Raw genomic sequence first — 19888 nt, 5'->3', positions numbered from 1 at the left:
GCTATAGCACATCTTTTAGTCTAAGGACTCTGTTTGATCAGTGGAGGTTGTCCGTAATGTGGTGCCTGTGGAATTTATAGCAAACCAGGGGCCCAGCCATGCAGTTTTACGTCGTATCTGTTCTAAAGGAGGCGTCCTTCATTCCGGTTTGCCTTCAGATGCTGTGCTATTAACTGAGACTGTGCAGCTAGCCAGTTCCTAGCAGCTCAGGTGTCTACCTGTGAGCAAACTGGGAGTAGGCATCCATCCCAGTTTATTGCCCTCAAATTTATTTTCTCTGTCATGGGGATGCTTTTGGTCCATTTGGTAAGGAAATCTGCAAGAAGCTATGGTTCCCAGGAGCTATAAGATGGCATATAGAAACTCATGATTAATTTGTTAATGGTAGTGGCAGGTGGTAGACTCATTCAAAGCAATGCTAGCTATATCGTGTTTCACCTGATGGCCCTGGAGCTGCAGAGGCATTGCTGGGTGTGCAGGCTGATCAAGGAGCCCATGGAGAGGAGTTTTGCAGGTGAGACTCTCAAGCGGGCTGCCTGGCAACTGAGCTGCCTACAGTTCATGGGCTGTGGATGCTCCTCCAGGCTGCTGGGCAGCTGTATCCTTGCAGTGTCATGCTCAGAAATAATCTTTGTCTTCAGTCTGATTCGTAGATAATAGTATTTTCCACGTGAAGATGGTTCTTATGTTCAAGCTGCTATAAAGAAGATGATTCTTATGTTCAAGGTGGTGGGGAAAGTCTAGGGGGAATCCCAGCCCTAAAGCTGCCTAAGAAGAATAGGTCACTTGATACCTGCCTGGAAGTAGAAACAGGACTTAGAGGGTGCAGTTAGATGTGCATTAGATGCCCTTTGACGTCGCCAGGCCAGTGCAATGGAGCTGCTGAGTAATACACTGAAATAATTCTTTCCAAAGTCTGGGCGAAACCAGTTGCTGCGTGCCCCAACAATCTCTGGGTGAGAATTCGGGGCCGTCCTTAGCGCCCGGCGCTTTGTTCCTGATCCTGAGCTGAATACACTGAACATACATTAGCGCAGGAACACAGATTGTAAAGGCTGTAGCTATGGCAATGTAGCGGCAAATGTGACCCTCTGCACCTAATTTCAATATTGGCATTGGTGAGATGGCAGTTATTTTTCTTCAAGTAGTAATTCCATGTCAAAGAGGAAATATAAATAAACTCCCAAAACAAAAGAAGCAAGGAAAAAATAATTCTTTCAAACATTTTAGCAGGAACAATAGGGTAGGATATACACTCTCCGGGGAGAGCTAATGGCTCAGGCTGATAGGAGCTCAGAGACTGCCCTATGCTGCTTTGTAAGGAGCACAAACCTTTGCTCAACAGATTATTTATAGCAAATGTTATGGCAGAAGCATGTGTGACCCGTAGGCTCCCTGCTAGGGGAAGAGTTTTCCTGTACTGTCTTTGGGATACAATAGACAATTATTTGGACACTATCTTTGTCTGATGGTATAAACAATTAAATGCTGGTTGCTCATTTGGGCTCTTAGTTAAGACTGCAGATGTCTGTGTCCTTTTATTTTAAGATTTTGGAGAAGGAAAGTGTTTTTAGTGGGTGCGCTGTGGAGGAATGCCCCAGCTGTAAAGATCTCGAGGAATCTCTGCTTTCCTCTGAGGAGAGGCCGTGTCCCGGGGTGGACCTCGGAGCTGGGGAGTGCCTGTGATGACTGAGGGGAGCAACGGGCAGTAGTCTGCCACTTGTTTCCATTTTTGACCCTACTTTCCAGGGTTATTGGCAGTGCAGCGAGCATCGTGAAGTCCTTGCCTCCCAGCAAAGCGTGGTGGCAAGTGGCTTGACATCCGTCGTTCATGCAACTTTGATGGGGTCCATGTGGGCACAGACCTCCGAATCTGCCTATACTGTCGCATTTCAGTTCACCACCATGGTATGAGAATACCTACAACTTCTGCTGGATAATAATTAATTTTTTCTAGGTGTAATTAACTACTTCCAGGTGACTACAGAACAGCCTAAACAACCTGTATGTTATGCGTCTGTGTTTTGTTCTTGAGTTTCTCCTGCTTGGCTCTGCATGGGGGGTGAGATCGTGACTCCCTTTTCTGTGCTGGCACTGGGGAAATGAATGAAGCATTTGCCGGTTTGATGGAAGATTTTAGGGCTCGGCAGGCAGAGAGCTGCAGAGCACGCTGTGGGGCCAAGCACCTCTCCCAGCATCGCACTGATTAATCCTGCCCGTGGAGCCCTGGCTGTGGAGCTGCTTGTGTTTGCAGGGAGCTGGTCCCACCCTTGGCAGCAGAAGCACGAGTCCAGTTTATCTGACAGATGCCGTTGAACAACTCTGTCTCTCCTGTGGCTGTAGGCGAAATGAGTCGCCTGCTCTAATTTCATTGTGTTTAGGCATTGCACAGACTCTAAAGCTCCCTGAAATGGGAAGGAAGTAATGTTTAAATTATACATGAGTGAACTGATTTACTCAAACTGAAGTTTCGAGTTCCGTCTTTATGAATACGCTGCTGGAGCTATCTGTCTGTGCATCCATCCATCCGCCCAGCGAATATTGAATTAACAGAAACACCAATTCAGTCCCAGTGCTGTAAAAGCTTTGGCTTAAACCAGTGAAAACTGCGCTGGGCAGATACATGCTGCTGTAGCTCCAGCTCTGCTTCATGGAGTGCAAATCGCTGTGCATGCAGCTTTGGAGCACCTGTGCTGTATTTTATGGGCAAAACACTGAAAATCCTGTTGTAGCAAATGCTTAAGGAGGTGGCGTGCAGTGTGGGTGGCTGGAAACACACGCTCTTTGTGCAGTTGGAGTCGCTCTCAGGCAGCATGGGAGCTGTTGCTTGCCTCACTGAGTGCATCCTCACAAGGGGAAGGGTGTTAAACACCAGAGCTGCCTGAGCAGTGGTGGTGGCTGAGCTGGGCTGCGTCAGGATGAGGTTTGCTCTGCGGTAGTTCTGTTGAGGGGCAGCTGCAGGAGCAAATGGTGGCATTGCTGTGGTTTCTTAGCACAGGCTGACTGATGCATGCTAGGAGCCAAGTCTTCTGGTAGGTTGTCATCAATAATTTACTACTACCTCAGGTTCACTTCTGCTGCTTAGTAGTTACTCAGTGCTTGAGTAGCATCTGTCCTCTCCTGACTGCAGCAGCATTCAAGCCGATCTCCTGTCCGTCTGGCCACCTCCTGCTCCTAATGGGAGATTTTAACTTCCCTTGTAACGTATTTTGCAGAGCATGTAAAATCATGCTTAAATTCTGCGGTCACTTCCTATGGGCACTTGCTCATCTCTCCTTGGGGAGCCAGCACCGGAAAGCCGTAATAGCACTTGCTGAAGGCCTGCAGATCCCTTTAACAGATGTTTCACCCAAGTCTCCTGTCCATATTCCTTCCACCTTTATTTAAAAATAAATACATAAGCTACAGTATTGCCATGCCTGGCCAAAGCATAGCAGCAAATAGTCCGCCTTGTCCTGTAAATGAGATCCTGAATTTTTGTAGGGACAGCAAAGTTGCAGCAATTGTGGGTGATGATGGCTTTCTGCACCAGGGCAAGCGTGGACTTCCTAGGCGGGCAGCCGGACCCGGGCCGCTGCTCGGCAGCCGAGTGTGCCTGGCTCCAGCTTGCGGCGTCCGTGCGTGTGCTGCGAGAAACTGAGCGACGCTTTGTGGCTGGTCCTTCAAAGCGGCACCAAGGGAGACCGAGGAGATGTGTGCTGAGACATAAACAGAAAGGGGGAGAAGTCACAATTCTCGAGCTATTTATTTGACCTAAATACACTGAGGTAACTGTACCCTCATGAAAGAGATAATTTCCTGACGCTGTAGAGCTTAACATCTGTTTCCTCCCATTTTTCCAGTGGTAGAACATGGTAACGGAAGAACTGGCGGGGTTTTCTTTCCTCTTTTTCTTTTGTATAGCAAGAGGCTTCACGTTTTGGAGCTAAATACGCTCTCCTGGAGCAGACAGGTTTCTCTCAAGGGTTATAGGATCATTTGTTCTCTATTTTCTCTCCTTCCTGCCTCCCCCCGCCCCTCCTGGAGAGGAGCGGATACACTGAAGCCCAGGCAGGACTTCCTTAGCTTAGCCATGCCTTCTGGCCGGCTCCGCCGTGTGCCCTGTCCCCGCCGCTCCCCTTTCCCTGACAAACAATGGCCAAACGCTCCTTGTTGTTTGTTATTTTATATTCTGCAGAGGAAGAGCCCGGTGGAAGCTCGTGTCCCCGGGGGCCCTGGGCACATTCCAGCTCCCAGTGCCGCCTTGCAAGAGAGCCGTCTCGCCTGGTGCACGGTCCCAAATCCTCGAGCGCCGCTCAACAGCATCTGGTGCTGCTGGGGGCAGCTGGTGGGGTTTTAAGCAAACTTAGCACTGCTGAAAGGTGAGAGATGGACTGAGAGCTTTGGAGAGCTGCCCCAAGCATGAGCAGGGGAAGGGAAGCAGCTCAGCAGATGCTCACGTGAAACACTCATGGACACGTATCTGCCGGGGGCGAGTCCACCTTGGGCTCCCGTACCCAGTAGATAATGGCACGTAGCTGTTTGCCCAGGTGAGCTCCCACTGCTGTTCCAGTTTTGATGCTGGCCCTCTAGATCTTCTGGAACGAAACGTGGCTCTCAGCACACCTGTGCAGGTGATGGACAAGGTAAGAGCAAGCTTTCTGGCAGCTTAAGGAGGTGACGGTCTTGGTGTGCTTTCACATGATGCAAATCAGAGACTGAACAAAATCCTGTGCTGGCAGACATATGGGGCCGTGACTTCTGGGAATCTGCAGCAAGGGAGCTGTGTGGACACAGAGGAAGGCTAGTCTTGGCAGTGCAGCCCTGGTGGGATGGCTCTGCAATTAAAAGAGCAGGTAAAAAAGAAACAGATGTGTGTTGTTGGTGGCTGATCAGAACCCAACTTTGACAGCACTGACCGTGTCAGGTTGTTAGCGAAGGGCAAAAAGTGCTTTGGTCAGATGCCTGGGTAGAATTGGTCTTCTGAGAAAGAAAAGTGACTGCATAAAGCTGGAATTGTAAAATATAATTGGACATGTTCATTATCCATCACAACTGGGGGAAAAGAAACCTCATTACTAAAGAAGTTCACTCCAGCAAAAATCTAATTGCTGGGGAAAGAGGTAGTCCTGCCCCTCAACCCTTTCCTCGTGGCATGTGTTCCTCTGGCTGATCTGATGAACAACAAAGCCAAGGCATCTTCAGTTTGGTTGCCTCCTCCATCCAGCTCCCTGTGGATCCATAAATACTCCTGTTGGTACCAAGGAGGGGGGCTGACTTGTGGCTGCAATGCAGGGAATGATGCGTGTTGGTGGCAGCTTGGCTCCATGCTGGGTCGCAGATGTAGCGTCTCCATGACCTCATGGTCTTCGTAGCCTGCTTGGGTGGAGTCTTACTTGCTTCTTTGGGAGTCTGCTCTGCTGCCAAGTTTTGCAGCTAAATGAAATTTCCTCCTGCTCGGAGGTCTGACATGGAGCTGGTACAGGGCGAGCTCTGATTTACAGCCCTTGTGCTGCTTCTGAGTGCTGATGAAATTTATCCCCTGCAAAGAAGTTTCCTGAAACATCTGCTCCATGTTTCTTTGTATTTTCCTCTGAGGAGTCGTGATTCAGTTGAATTTTTAATGTTTTCATGGCTGAGAGAGTCCTTTCAAATATTTAACCCAGGAACCCTTCTGCAGGTCCTCTTTCCAGCTAGAGGTCCTAACTGCTAAGCATTTTAACACATTGCCTTTTCAACTTTACGGCACCAAACATGCAATAAAATATGTCTACTCATTGCCCAAGAGCTGTTATGACATAAAATATTGTTCTGAAATTGTTTTCTACCAGCCTTGGAAATAGCAGGAATTGCCTAGTTTTAAAGGAGGAGTTTTTTTCTATCTTCGGGGTCTCCTGACACAGCTAAGCTCTGCCTGGGCCAAGAGACCTTTCGTGATCGGTGCTTCTTCGCTAGCCAACCTCGCTACCCTTGTTTCTTTGGGTACATAGACACCTTTATTTTGCTACGGCTGTGCACAACACCTGGAAAATGGCTATGGGCATCTTTGCTGGCCGGCACAGGAGAACAGGATTGCCCAAGAAAACAGTTCCTTCATGGTAGTTTGGGACAGACAGGCCTGGATGCTTGGTCCTGTTTCAGTGTCCACTAAGCCCAAGAGAAACTGTTAACTTCAGTAGGCATTACCTGGCCCCACGGTGTTATTTCTGCTCTTGTTTCCATGTGCTGAAGGACATTTAAGAGGAGCCAGATTGATATCACACTTACCTGTCTTGTGTCAGAATTGCCTCGTTGCCAAGGAAATGTTACGCAATTGCGGATGAGCTACAAAGTGCCTAGTGCTTTCTTAAAGATTTGGATAGTGGAAAAAAATGCAAGGAATTTGGAGGAGGATTGTGGCTGTGGACACACAAATTTGTGTAACATGCCTGGTGCCAGTTGATTGGGATTTTGTGCAATCCACTTGTCAACCTAAATCACTTGAAAAAAGAAGGTGAATTTTGAGAATTAAGGGCTACCATTTCTGTGGCTAGAACAGCTAGGTCTTGGGTGAAGATGCAGAGAGGAGGTAGAGACCAGAGTAGCTCACATAATTTGGAAGAGTTGCAGTGTTTGATTGACAGCTATAGCATTGGCAGCTGTTTTCCCCACCAGGAGGGACGTTAGGTGTTTTGTAAAGCAAGCACAAACAGATATTTTTGAACAAAGTGGTGTTCCTCAGCCAACCACCCAGACCTGGATGAGGACCTGACCCTGCTGACCTGACCAGCCTTTTTCTCCTAAGAACAGCTATGACTGGTTTCCACAAGGCACCACCACCACACCGTGGCCCTTGGCAGGGCCTGGATCCACCCCCCCCCAACACACACACACCTTGGCTCAGTTTTTGTTATTCTTTAAATTGCAGTGGTGATCTCTGTGCACAATTCGTGGACCCAAAGTGAGCTGAGCAGCCTGGGAAATGAGGAATGTCTGTCTGGCTCTGGAGCTCCTAGTGGAGGAACAGCCCCATGTGACCCAGTATAAGACATAGATCCCACATAAATTTGTATTACATTGTTTAAGTGATGATTAGTCTGTGCTTAGATCCCAGCATAGATGTCTGCCTGGGGAAGGAGATCATCTTTTAAGATCTTTCCATCATGAAGCTGACAAAAGACAGTGAGTTGAGTAAATGTACGGCCAAAGCATAGCAAACCTATGCACGTGCAAGCTGGTTTCTTTGTGATGAAATTCTGATTTTTTTTTTTTAATTTAGAGTTAACCTTGGTAACAAACGTTCATCTTCATCACTGTGATTACTGTTGGTGCCAAAAAATGCTTGGAGTGGCCTAAGTGTCATAGCTGCAGTGAAAGCCAGGAGGATGCAGCTCAGATGGAAGCAGGACGGTAGGGTGTTTCTGTGAAGTGCTTCAGCCTTACCTGGACATGCTCTGGATCCTCTGTGCTTTTGTCATCTGTGAAGGTCTAGGTGGGCTTTGCTCAATAAAAATAGGTGTGGTGGAAAAGCAGAAACCAAGGCTTGATTGACTGAGAGCAATGGTGAGCCTTTCCGTGTTCACAAGGTCCCCAGGGTGGTAGCCTTTGCATCAGTAACTCTGGTTTTAATAGTAATAGTGAACACAATGAATTTCATTATGGATCAGGTTGGAACTATTTACAGAAGACTCAGAGTCAAAAGGACTAGACTGGGAGAGTACTTCAAGGCTTTGTGTCAGAGTGCTGCAGTGTAACTGCAGTGTGACATAGAAGGTTCTCATCTTCTACGATCAAACCTGTGTCTCTGGGGCTCTACCCTTTTTTGTTCCTAGTCTTGCTCCCTTTTTGCTCTTGAGGGTGGGAGGGGAATTTAACCATGTCCTGTGCCTGGCATGTAGTTGTACATGCTGCCAGGTAGACAGTGAACCTGGGACCACCTTGCGAGGTAGAATGCTGGAAGGGAAGATTTAGGATCGGTGTGAGCAGGAGTTCAAATGTATTCCCACAAAGCGTATGGAGTGGTTTCCACTGCTGCTGCGTGGGATACGGGTGGTTTTAATCTTGTACACTTAGGCTGGAACTCGCTTGAAGGGAACATGTGTATTTAGTGTGGTGTTGAGTGATAGCCTTGCAGCTTCCAGTTAGCAGTCCATTTCCAGCGAGGGATTCCCATGCTGGTGTCACAGATATAGTGGGAAAACCTGGCATGGATATTTCATGGGTTTTCTGGTATTGAAATATTCTGATACTGCCTCGGTTCCAGGAAGAGGCTCATCCTGGCTTTCCTTTGATTGCCTGCCCAAAGGGACTGAACTCATCAGGAGTGCGTTGTTAGTTCTGGCAAACGGAGCTAGTGAAGATGACAGTTACGTGCACAGGGACATTTTGCCGTGATTTCCTCTTTCCCTCTCTGTCATGTACTCTGGTGTATTCTGAGTCCTGCTGATTTGTAAGACCTAGATGTGATTTATGGTAATCTGTGTATACTTTGTGGTAACTTTATTAATGCTGGAAATTTATTTGCGGTCACTAAAACTAGTCATTTAAATCAGATTTGAGTGGCTTTAAACTTTATATAGTTTGGGAGCAAAATCCCAGCCTCCACGAAATCTGTAGCAAAGCTACCATTGCTGTCCCTGGGATAAGATTTGACCTTTGGTTTAATAAATGCATCTCCTGAAAAAACCTCCTGTTGCTAATTGCCTTCCTTTATTCTTTTTCCTTAAGTCTTATGAAGAAAACAATCTGAAGACAATGGAGCTGTGACACCTGATACCAGCTGACTAGCCGGAGATATGGAAGTTGGAGAGGGCTGCCAGCACACTGGTCCTGAGATAGTGCCAAATGGATTTGCAAACAGGGTTTTCCAGGCGAACATGGAGGAAGGGAGTACTGATGTGTTGGAGATCTGTGGTGCTGAGCACTGCACCTCCAGTGGTGCAGTCCAAAATGAACGGGAAGAAGTGCCCAGGTATAAGAAGAAGGCCAAGGGCAACCGGATCTGGAATTTTGTTAGTCGAAGGAAAGGTCCCTCCATGAATAATAAAAGACCCCAATCCATGATCCTGCTTGGAGTCACCTCTGAGGCCTCAGAAGAAAAAAAAACATCCTTCATGGACAGGGTGAGGTCTTTAAAAAAGCTAAGAACCTCCAGCATGTCTAAGAATGTAGATTTGAGAGCATCCAAAGTTCAGGTTGCTTGTGCCCCTGAAGAGGACCATCATGCCAGTGGCCAAAGAGCAGTCTACAGGGTTAAGAAGCTGGGAGACAGTCAGAGACCTTCCCGCCACTCATACGCAGGGTACATTGATGATTTGGATTCTTCTTTTGAAGATGTAGAGCTGAATATCAGCATTCCTGAAATTGATGCCAATGAAAATAAATGGCTCAGGGATATTAGTGTCAGATTACAGAGTGAAGATAATGATAGTAACTGCCATAAAATACCAGCTAGAAAGAGTGAGTCTTTGAATCTTGAAAACTTTAAGAGTTCTGCAATTACAGAAGGGGACAATCAAAAGAGGTGTATTGTGCTCCCACAGGAGAGCAGAAGAGGAAAAAGCTCTGATGTTTGGAGCTATCTGAAAGGAATTTCATTAACTAGCAGGGATAATTCAAAGCCTCCAGATCAAAGGGTTGAAACCAATTTCCAGAACTTAGAAAATATAACTGATAACTCTGCGTCTTATTTTGACTTTGATATGAGATGTGAGGAGAATCTTAGCCAGCGAAAAAAATCAAACAGTGCGACCAAAGCCGCTCACTTTGGGGGTGTTGTGAGGTTCTTTAACAGTGTTGCTGAGGCAGCTAGGAAGTTGCGAGGCTCTTCAAGGGCGTTTTCACCAGATGAGAAAAGGCCTCACTCCAGTTACAAAAGCCGGAGGCAGGATGCCGCCTCTCGCAAAGAGGCCTTGGTTATCGAGAATGAGAATGCGAGGGCTTTCTGCACGGGGGGAGCACCTCTGCAGTCTCCAGACTCAGGCATCTGGGATAACCAGAGTTCCGAGAGTTCAACAGGGAAGGAGCTTGTTCGGCACTGCAAAAACCCGGAGGTATCACAAGAGATGGGCTGCTCTGCCCTGGGCAGCGAGAATGATAGCTTTAATGAAACGTCCCTTTCTCCCTTTGGGCCAGAACCATCCATCTCCACCCTGCCAGAGCTCCCAGATGACTCTTTTACTGTGCTAAATACTCAAGACCCCTCTGAAGCTTTGTCACAATTTCCACACACGACTCTGACTAAACTAGATACTGAGGATGTGGGTTGTGCTGTAGTGGATTCCAAAGACATGGATTGCTCTCCAGCAGAGGTTCAGGAGCTTTCAAAGACAGAACTGGATATGCAGGACCAGAGAAATACGGAGTTGCATTTGAAAGACTTATCTGCAGATGAACTGGAGTCTGAGGATACAAGCAGTATTCCACAGGAGACACAGGACTTGGGCAGGAAGCTGTCATGTTCTCAAGATCTTTCTGTGAATAATCTGGGTACTGAGGACCTGGGTAGTTCTGCAGTTGCTCATTGTGACTTTTCTGCAGTGATTTCTTTAAAATGTGGAAGAGTTAAAGAACAAGTTTTAAAGCAGACTGATTACCCTGTCAAAAAGCATGGAACAAGTTCACCTGTGGAACAAAATTCTGTAGAGATACCTGACAGGGAGGATGACTTTAACTGCAACGAAATGCGCCATCCGTTCCAAATGAACGTCTGTACAATTGTCTCCTTTGGCAAGCTCAACAATGGAAAGGTATGAGTAATCTTTACTGTTACGCTAGCAATAAGACCCTATTGTTATTATATAGTGTCGCTTATGAAGACGTTTTTCACTTGGAAGTATTTTTACATGTATCTTGTTGGGATTTTCAGTTAATTAGACCGTCAAATCAATGATAGCAGTAGACATGCAGGTTTTATATCAGACCAAGAAGAGCCTTTTAACTGGTGTATCCCTGAGCTGTTAACGTAAACCTTGAGAGCTGCTCCTGCTGTGATCCTTTGTCTGTGTCATTTATAGCAATGCACGTAGAAGAGAGCTGTAGCAGAACTTTATTTCCAGGCACTATCTTTATTTTTGCTTTGCCTTCTGCATTTAGTTCATTTGAAGTAGCAACCTGTAACAAAAGCACTTTTGGCAAGTTCAGAATTTTAAAGCTTACAGTGGACAAACTGCATGGAGAGATATCACTGTGGTCCTTGCGTTCTGAGGTACTTAAGGTACACCAGCAGTGCTGGTGGTGGTAGCTGCTATTTATTAGCTGGTGCTTGCTATCTCACAGCATCTGGAATCCCAATCATGCCTCAGGATGCTGAGACTTAGCACAAGAACAGAAAAGAAAGATGTCCTGTGTCTTGTAGAGCTCATCAGATAGTTTCTCTGGCACATCAGAGTAAAGTCACTCCATCTTCTTAACCAGCCAGAAGCTGTGTGGCCTCATTACTCTGGTGTTGAGCCTGTGACAGAAAGCCTTGGTGTATGGTGTGAGCAAAATGCCTTGCTAATGTGACTACATGCTGGCCTGAGGTCTGGTCAGAGCTGCCTAGCATCTGTCTCCACACAAAATGACGTAGCCTTTGGGGAAGTTAAATATGCAGCCCTAACTGAAAGGTGGGTCTGTTAACCCCTTTGAAAATCGTGGCTCTAGCTACTGCAGTGCATTCCCTAAAACAAGTCTTCTAAAGCCCTTAAAATTTTCAACACCGTAAGTGGATCTTGTATTTTGGGCCTATATTTTCTAGATATTATAAATATATATGGTCCTGCTTGCAGCACTAGGAAAGCTCAGAAGTCACACAGATAAGAAAGTCAGATAAGTGGGATGAACAAAGGCCTCCTGAAGCCAGTAGTCTCCTCCTGTTAACTCTGCGCCCATCAAGCATGTACCTCTTCTTACAGAGCAGAAAATGACAGCAGTGGTAGCAGTTGTCTAGCCTCTTCCTTGCCAACCTTGTTTCTTGTGGGGGAGGCAGTTTTTTGCCCAGTTCAGTCACTAAAGGGTCTATTGAGGCTCTGGTCATTCAGTGCCAGTTGTAGAAATAGGGCAGGCTTGTGGACAAGCCATGGTAGGAATAAACTTGAAGCCCAGATGTTCTCTTCTGGATCCCTGCTGATTAGCAGAGGCTCAAATGGTGACTTTTTTTCTATTTTTTGAGGAGCAGGTAGGGAAATCAGGTCAAGTCATGAAGCAACTTTCTCCTTCCCTTTTGGGCTTGGAAAGCCCAGAGATGTTGCAGAGGTGATGACATTGTTCCCTGTTGGAAAAGGGGTCACGGTAGCTTTGGAGCCAAGAGGGGAAGTGTTTGAAAACTGGCAGCAGATTAGAAATACCGAGGGAAAAAATCTGAACTTCTGACTCCCAGCTAAAATGGGCAGTACCATTGTTAGTTATTCCTGGATTTGTTTTTTTTTTTTCTCCATTTTGTGTAATACAAAAAAAATAATGACAGCTCACTGTGTAATTCCAGGCACTTATGAAGTGGGGTGAATAGCGGTTAGGCACTTCTTCTGGCCTCCAGGGAGAAATGGTTTTAGGAGGGATTTGAATGGGAGAGGGTGGTGGTGGGATATCACGTGTTTCCCTTCACAGGGACCAACTTGAAAGAATTCTGGGCAGGAGCAAGATAACGTTGGCACGAAAGGACTGGGCAAAGCGGAGGAAAACATTGGCACTCGTTTCCTACAGTAGATACGCTTCTGAAATGAAACACCTAGCTGAGAGCAATGGCTGCAAGCCTAATTGCAGAGCTCTTAGAGCAAAATCTAAATGATTTCCCAGGTCAGCTGTGTGAACAGGACGCGCAGCCAGTCCTCGCTCAGCTGTTGCAGCTTACAAGCATGACCAAGAAGCTTAAATATGGCGCTTGAGATAACTGGACAGGAAACCTCCCCTGCGTTCCCGTTGAGTGCAGCGATAGCACTAACAACCTCCCGAGCAGCGCAGCTTCTGGCCAGCTCCGCACCTGCCACCTCTGCTGGGGTGCAGGGAAACCGCACAGCCCACCCTGGTTTGCAGACACTTTCTGGGTCCCAGCACCTCTGAGGAGAGAAGCAGAAGTGACTAGTGGTCTAGCAGGAGAGCCAAGTCCAGAGCAGTCAAGGGTCAGGCCAAAGGAGGAGTACTCCAGGAAGGGCCATTCCAGGAGCAAATGTCCTGAGGGACCCGAGGGATTCGCTTGCCTGTCTGTCACCAGGGAGTGACGCTCGGAAATGTTTTACCAAAAATAAATGGGCAGTAGGAATGGCTGAAACCTCACTGTGACAGTAGCAGTGAGCTGGAGTCCTGTTTTGGGAGATAAGTCTAGCTCTTTGCTGGCATCTGTCTTCCAGGACATTTGTCACTGCTCTTTGCCTCTGCTTCCAGCCTGCTTTGCATGGATTGAAGGATTTGGATTTCAAGTGTAGCCCTCAACAGCAAGTAAGGGGAAGGAGCTGCCAGGATGGGGCAGCTTGGCTGGGTAAACTGCTGTAAGCAAGCGCTCCAGCAGCTTCCAAATGTACCTGTGTAGAGCAGAAATAGCCCTTGCAAATGTCTTCAAAACAACCTACCTGCTTCTCACTGGGGCTTCCTGACCCGGCCTGTTAGGAGATGATCTAGGAGGATTAGGATGGTGGAGTGCAAAGGACTTGGGAGACCTGGGTGTTGTTCCTAGCTGGGCAGTAAATTAAATCTGCCATTTGGCTGTACTCTCCTTCAATTAATGCCTCTGTTTCTTGCTTTAGCTGTCTCCCCGTTAAATCTTAAGGTCTTTGGGCAAACACTGATCAATATTATGGGCAACTAACAGCTCAGTAGGGTCTCATCTTAATGCTGTAAAGTAAATAGCATTGCAGTGGCTTTTAATGAGGACAGCGGGTGTAGAAAGGCCACTCAAAGTGACATGTTCCATCCCTAAAAACATCATAATATCCCAACAGACAGCACACTGCCTTCAGGCATCAGGCATAGCCCAGAAGTCACACTTGGCTGCTTCCAGTAGCTTGAGGTGGTGCTTGGCTGGGGAGGAAGCTTTGACACCATGTAGGCTGGCTTGTGGTCTGGGCTCTTCCAGCCGGGGTTTCAAACCACCCGACTTGCTGTTGGACAGGGAGGGCGCGCGCGAGTTTTGATACTTCCCTTCGGAATGGCTCAAGGAAAAGTTGCAAAACAGGGATGCGGCTTCATATTTCAGACATCAGTGTAGGGTTTTTAGGATGCAGAAGCTCTGACTGCTGGCAGAGGGATTTTCCCTGCCCATCTCGGGCGGTGTATGGGGACAGAGTGCTGCAGAGCAGCTCCCTCGCGTTTTTGGCTCCTGCCAGTCTTGCAGAGGGCTCTTCACAGCGGTCTTTCTGTGCCCTCTGCTGGCTACTTGTGAAATCAAGGATCTGCTTTTAAAGAACAAAAAAAGCTTCCCTGCCGAAAGGATTTTGAATTTTATCTCCAAAAGGTTCACAGACTGCTTCTTACTGCAAGCTATTACGGTCCCACGTAGAAAAGAGTTGGCTTTGCAATGTTGTTTTCTGGGGGAACATGACTGCCCAAAGGGTGCAAATCTGATTTCGACAGTCCTGGGCACCCAGGGGTGAAGGGGCTCTCCCCGCCTGGTGGGTGCAACTGGGAGGCCAGGCTTGTGGCTTTGCCCGAGCCTGAGCACCTGCTGCAGGATGCAGAGACGCGCTCCGATAGCCGGAGCGCCGGACGTGGATCTTCTCAGCTTCTCCCATAGACGACAGGTTGGGTTTGGTAGCAGTTGCGGCAGTCGGCTGTTCACAAGAGGGAGATGTAGCTACTTCATTTTTCCGTGTTTGACGGGAAATTGCCAGCAGTGATGCTAACCAGGAAATGTGTGTTTCCAAGGGTTGATCTTCAGAGCTTGCTTCATCTTGCTGCTTTTTGCCAATAAGCTGAGTTGTCTCCCAGCCTGCTGCTGGAAGTTCTGCTTGTGAAAGACTTCACAGTCCTTTCCCATTAAGAAATAGTACTTTACTTTCTAAATCCTGCTGTTGCCAAAGGAGTGCTGCATTCTCATCCATAGTGAGGTATGATTTTGTTGCAGAAAGAGGAGCCTGTGCATTTATGGCCTTTAATATGGTTACGTCTGACAATCATCTTATGTTTAAAAGAGACAAAACCTCTAAAGCCTAACTCCAAGCTGTTCAGATTTTCATATTTTTAATAACCACAGCATGCAGGCAAAATCTTGAATTAAAGCCTATATTTAGTGCTATGTATAGTGGTGACTTTTTTTCTTTTTTTTTTGAAAACGTATTTTTAGCATCGTCAGTGAAAGGCAGGCTGAGCTTGCAAAGCTGACAGGCTTTACATGCATATATATATATATATGTATGTATATATATATATGTATATAATCACCCACTGAGCACATGGATAATTCAGATTTCCACATGTTTTCTTAAAATACTTGTTCGATATTGCTGGTCTTGCTTTTGTCTAGTTCCCTGCCTCAAACCAGTCTATCTCCTACCACCTTTGGTGTTAGGAATGGGGGCCTCTGGGTGTTACTGGCCTGTGTTATAGAAGAACTGTGAGTCAAAAAACTTTTCTATCTGGAAAATTGTGTTTGGTTTTTACCTCCCCACTGCTAGCCAGTCAAGAGAAGCTCCTACTTTGAGCAGATATGGGCCCTGTGCTGGGACACGGGAATGAGAGACCAAACCTTGGTTCACTCACAGGCTCCCACTGTGCCTTTGGGATAGCTGTAGTTGGTTGCAAGTGTCTTACTATTTCAAGTAGTATTTCCTATGTTATTGGTATAGTAATGTTAGCAGTCGCTGCCAGTCAGCTTCCAGGCAAACCACTATGATAATTTCTGCATTTCTATGTGAATCTTCCTGGAAAAAGTTCTAATTTTCCTAAAGAAATACATGGCATTTACCAAGAACTAGAAATTGGTCTCAGGTATACTTTTATTTAAGTGGTGTCATTTGCCACATCCTTACATTTGAATCACTTGAAACCTGGTAAGGATTGAACCTGAAGGGAAAAAAAAAAAAAAGAAAGAATAGAGGTGGTAGGTATCACGTTAGTCACAAGGATAAAACGTTGTAGGGAGGTGTGTTGAGAGTGACACCGTGCAACCGGTGCCCAGAAGAAGGTGCCCATCAACCCCATTCAGCACGGAGTGCCCGGTTTGGGCTGTGTGCGCATCAGGTGCTCTGGGACCCTGTTCTGGCCCAAATGGTGGTGATGCTCTGAAGGGCAATGTTAGAAGTGCTAGGCAATATCATTAGTCCTTTTTCTTCTGCCTGAACACTCCGAACCATCGGTCAGGCCAGCCAAGTGGTTAAAATAGTACATATTTGGAGATAACCTTATAGCAACGGCAGCAAGACTTTGGGCCTGTTTTGATCAGCAGGGAATATTACCCGTTGTTTCATCTACCACTATAAGCTAGCAACAAAGATTTCAGATGAAGACCTAGAAAATCCAACAGCACAGTAATAATAGCAATGCTGTTATTATGATTATTCACCTCCTGTCCACTTTGAAGACCATCTGTGGGCTTCTGTTTGTGGAATTGGATGACCTTATATGACCTCTGGAAATGCCTGGAAAGGAGTATTTTGTTAAGATTTTGGGGAATGAGGAAAAAGACATTCTAATACTAATTTATTTCACTTTTACATAGATATTATTATCAGCAAGATTCTAAATACTTCAGTCAGGGTTTTGTAGGAATTGCTTTTGGTGAGTAATTGAGTAAAATTGGTAACTTTTATTTCTATAATAAGATGCTGGACAGGCAGAAAGATGAGCAGATTGTTCTCCTAAACTGCACCTGCAGCAGAGACATTGGAAGCTTGTTGTACTGCTTCATGACTATGTCCTTCAAGTGCTGTAGCTGCTTCTCAAAATCCCATTTTCTCATTTGCCTCTGCTTTACTAACCCATCTCTTCAGCATGGCCTCACGAGGAGGCCAGTGGTGATGGCCACACAGCCACCTGGTGAGAAGAGTAGAGATGATCAGCCTGCTGTTGACTGTAGGCCAGCAAAGGGTGCACATCTAGTGGCTCATTTCAGGAGCACCCTTTGAAGCACATCTCCAAGCTGACTTCCCTTGCCATGCTTTGGCTTGGGTTGTACAGAGGCTGCATGCTGGCAGCATGTCCTTCAGTACAGTTTCATCCCAAAGGTGCTCAAATCACATACCAAAGACTCTCCCTGATGTGAGCAAAGATGTGGAAATGGCCTTACTGGTCCTGACCAGCCTCCCCTGAGGCTTCCCCCACCACTGCTCAGGACCCAGCACCCTCTTCCAGCTGAGTTTGGGGCCATCAGTCCCTGCCCCAGCAATGCGTGGTTGGTCTCCAGCTCCATCGTGGCTGTGCCCCCTGCCTGGCCATGGACCCTGCTGATCTGGACCCTGTTTCATGGGCTGATTGCTTGGCTTGACCCTGAACCTATCTTGTCACCATGGCACTGCCTGGCCATCACTAGGCTGCAGTTGACCCTAGTTGTCCTCACCAGGCCTGATCCTGACCTATGGAGCCCCAGTCTCCCATGCCATATCCTTTTCCCTACAATTAAATCACTCTATGGCACCTGCAGCACCTAGGCCATCATCAGGTATGAGGACATACCTAGCCAGGAGGGGAGGCTCTCAGGGCCCTGAGGGTGCTAATAGGCTTTAACAGCCCTGACCAACCTCCTCTGTGGCTTCTACCCACACCCATGGGTCTAGGGCCCCGTTTCAGCCCAGCTGGGGCTATCAGTCCCTGCCTAGTGATGCTGTAGCAGTGCTGATCTTCAGTTCTGCTACAGCCATGCCCTACTTGGCCCTGGGGCCCACAAGTCCCAACCCATGGGATTCTGCTGATGTGATCGTGGGCATAGACAAAATGCTGCCCAGAATGGAGAAGCTTTCATCAGATGTTGCTTCCAAAAGTGCCTAGGAGGCTAAATGCTACTGGAAGTTGTTAGGACTTAAGGAACTTGGAAAGTGTTACCCTCAAGCTGTGCTCAAGCTAGTGAGCCACGTGAAATGGGAGTTAGGACAGGCTGGTAGTCTTAAACTTTCAGCCAAAAAACCAAAGATGGTGAGATCTGAGTGAGGACATCTCAGGTATGTTACAGTGTCTTGGAAGAAAAATTGTATGTGCCATAATTGTTTTGTCCAAGGTTTGGCAAATATTGGTAAAGTTCTTCTCCAACCCTCTTCTTGCCAGCCGCTGTGTCATCCTCTTCATCCATCTCCACAAGCACCTCCCTTCAAAATCCTCCTGGAGAGATGTCGCTCCTTACCCCTCTCCCAGAGCACCCCGATGGGGCTGGACCAGCTGGGCTGGAAGAGGCGGCTGTTACTGAGCACAGGCGGTGAGTAGCTTTGGGTTGTTTCACTCCTAGATAAATTCTTCAGTCCTATGTGTCCTGCAGAGTAAGACAAGGGCGGCAGCAGGTTGAAAGGTCAGAAACGTGGCTTGAGTTTGCATCCGCACTCGCTATCGGTCTCTGCGGTGAACATTTGCCATTTGGGATGGTGGTAGGTGCTCTCCATAAGCTTGGGTCTGATATTTGTTTGGCTGGACACAAACCAGCAACTGAGATAAACTATCCTCTGGGGAACTTGGTTATTGTAACTGTAATTTTTCCTGTTCAAAATGACACTAGAGGATGCATTTGCTGGAAGAGCATCGTGTTGGCAGGTAAATAGGCTGATGGCTGAATAGGTGACATCATTTCTGAACCTCTAATTAAAAAGACTGATAATGAGAGTGAGGAAATTTATTCCCTGAAGGACACCCGCTGTCACCGAGAATCTTGTAATTTGGCTGCATACAGGTGTGGGAACACTGCCAGGCTGCGCTGGCGTCGCTAAAGAGCGTCCTGGGAATCCAAAGAGTTAATGCGTGGTGGCAGCACATCAGGAGTGAGCAGAACCGGGGAGGGAGAGGTGAAGCAGCTGCCTCTTTTGCTGGTGGCTCTAGGGGTGCACGCACTTCTAGCACGCGGGGAGCAATGCACGCATCTCTCTCAAAAAAGCGAGCCTTACTCTGTTCGCACGTTGCTCTCGAGTGCTACTACATTGGCACTTTGCCTCCGGAGCCCGGTATCATCCTCTCGCTATAATCAGCGCTCGCGCTGCGGCTCGATTTTCTATGAGTCTAGAAAGCGAAACGCGTGCTGCTAAAAATAACAGCAGGCTGCCTACGTCAGCACCGCGTCGAGGAAACGGGGCTCCGGGCAAGCTCTCTCCCAGCAACGCCGGCGGAGAGGCAGGAGCGCTGCCCGCCTGGGCACGCCGCGGGCCATGGGCAGCATCTCGGCTCTCGTGCTGTCCTGGGCAGCAGCAGAGCCCCCGTCTTTGTGATTTGGGAGCAGCGTTAGGCTCGTGGCTGGGAATTTAATAATTAGCCTGCACTTGTGAGTTGGACCGGGTCCAGACTTGCCTGATTGCAAAGTGCTCCAGGGTCCTCAGCGGTCTGGCGCAGGGGAGCCCGCAGCTCTGTGGCCCTCCAGAGAACCTACGGGGACACGAATTAAAGGTTTTTCGTTTGCTTATGCTGCAAGTGACAGTCCTTCCACCCCGTCCCATAGGAGGGACCCTGCCCGCGGGGAAACGGTCCGCGGCCGCAGCTCGGGCGGGTTACGCTCGCTCTTGGCTCCCCGGCGGTGCTCCCCGTGCTGCGGCACGTGCCCTTCGCCCCGTAAGGGAAGGAGCTGCAGGAGCACTGATCTCCGCTCTCCCAAAGCCCGTCGCGTTTACCCTGGTGCTGGCCAGTTTTGGGGCCCACAGAATCAACGCACAGAAACTTCTGCCTGGGTTAGAGGTGGATCGGGAGGGAGAAAAATAAGCTCGTGCACCTTCTAGGCCAGAACTGCAGAATTTGGCTGCTTTCTGTAAACATTTTTTTCGCCGAAAAGGATGACAAGCCTCCAGGGGATGCAAACACACGTGGGCACGCGTACGCACGGGCAGGCAGGCACATCTAT

At 47.7% G+C, this 19888-nt stretch overlaps 1 protein-coding gene across 5 annotated transcripts in view; it reads left to right on the top strand.

The window, feature by feature from the left end:
• The window catches only part of ARHGEF9 (Cdc42 guanine nucleotide exchange factor 9), a 200487-nt gene that overhangs the window by 11945 nt on the left and 168654 nt on the right, over nucleotides 1-19888 (top strand). For 4 of the 5 annotated variants that reach the window (XM_062584967.1, XM_062584964.1, XM_062584965.1 and 1 more), the window contains exons 2-3: nucleotides 8686-10706; nucleotides 18124-18271. In XM_062584967.1, coding sequence (XP_062440951.1) covers nucleotides 8754-10706; nucleotides 18124-18271 — 2101 coding nt within the window. In that variant the 5' untranslated portion in view covers nucleotides 8686-8753. Of the gene's footprint in view, nucleotides 1-4602; nucleotides 4626-8685; nucleotides 10707-18123; nucleotides 18272-19888 lie in introns of those variants that run through there. The other variant, XM_062584966.1, reaches the window with a different exon arrangement.

This window comes from Rhea pennata, chromosome 11 (assembly GCF_028389875.1).
Source record: "Rhea pennata isolate bPtePen1 chromosome 11, bPtePen1.pri, whole genome shotgun sequence".
In the NCBI taxonomy this organism is placed as follows: domain Eukaryota; kingdom Metazoa; phylum Chordata; class Aves; order Rheiformes; family Rheidae; genus Rhea; species Rhea pennata.
Note: the sequence above shows the minus strand (reverse complement) of the source record. Positions and strands in the feature narration are given on the sequence as shown.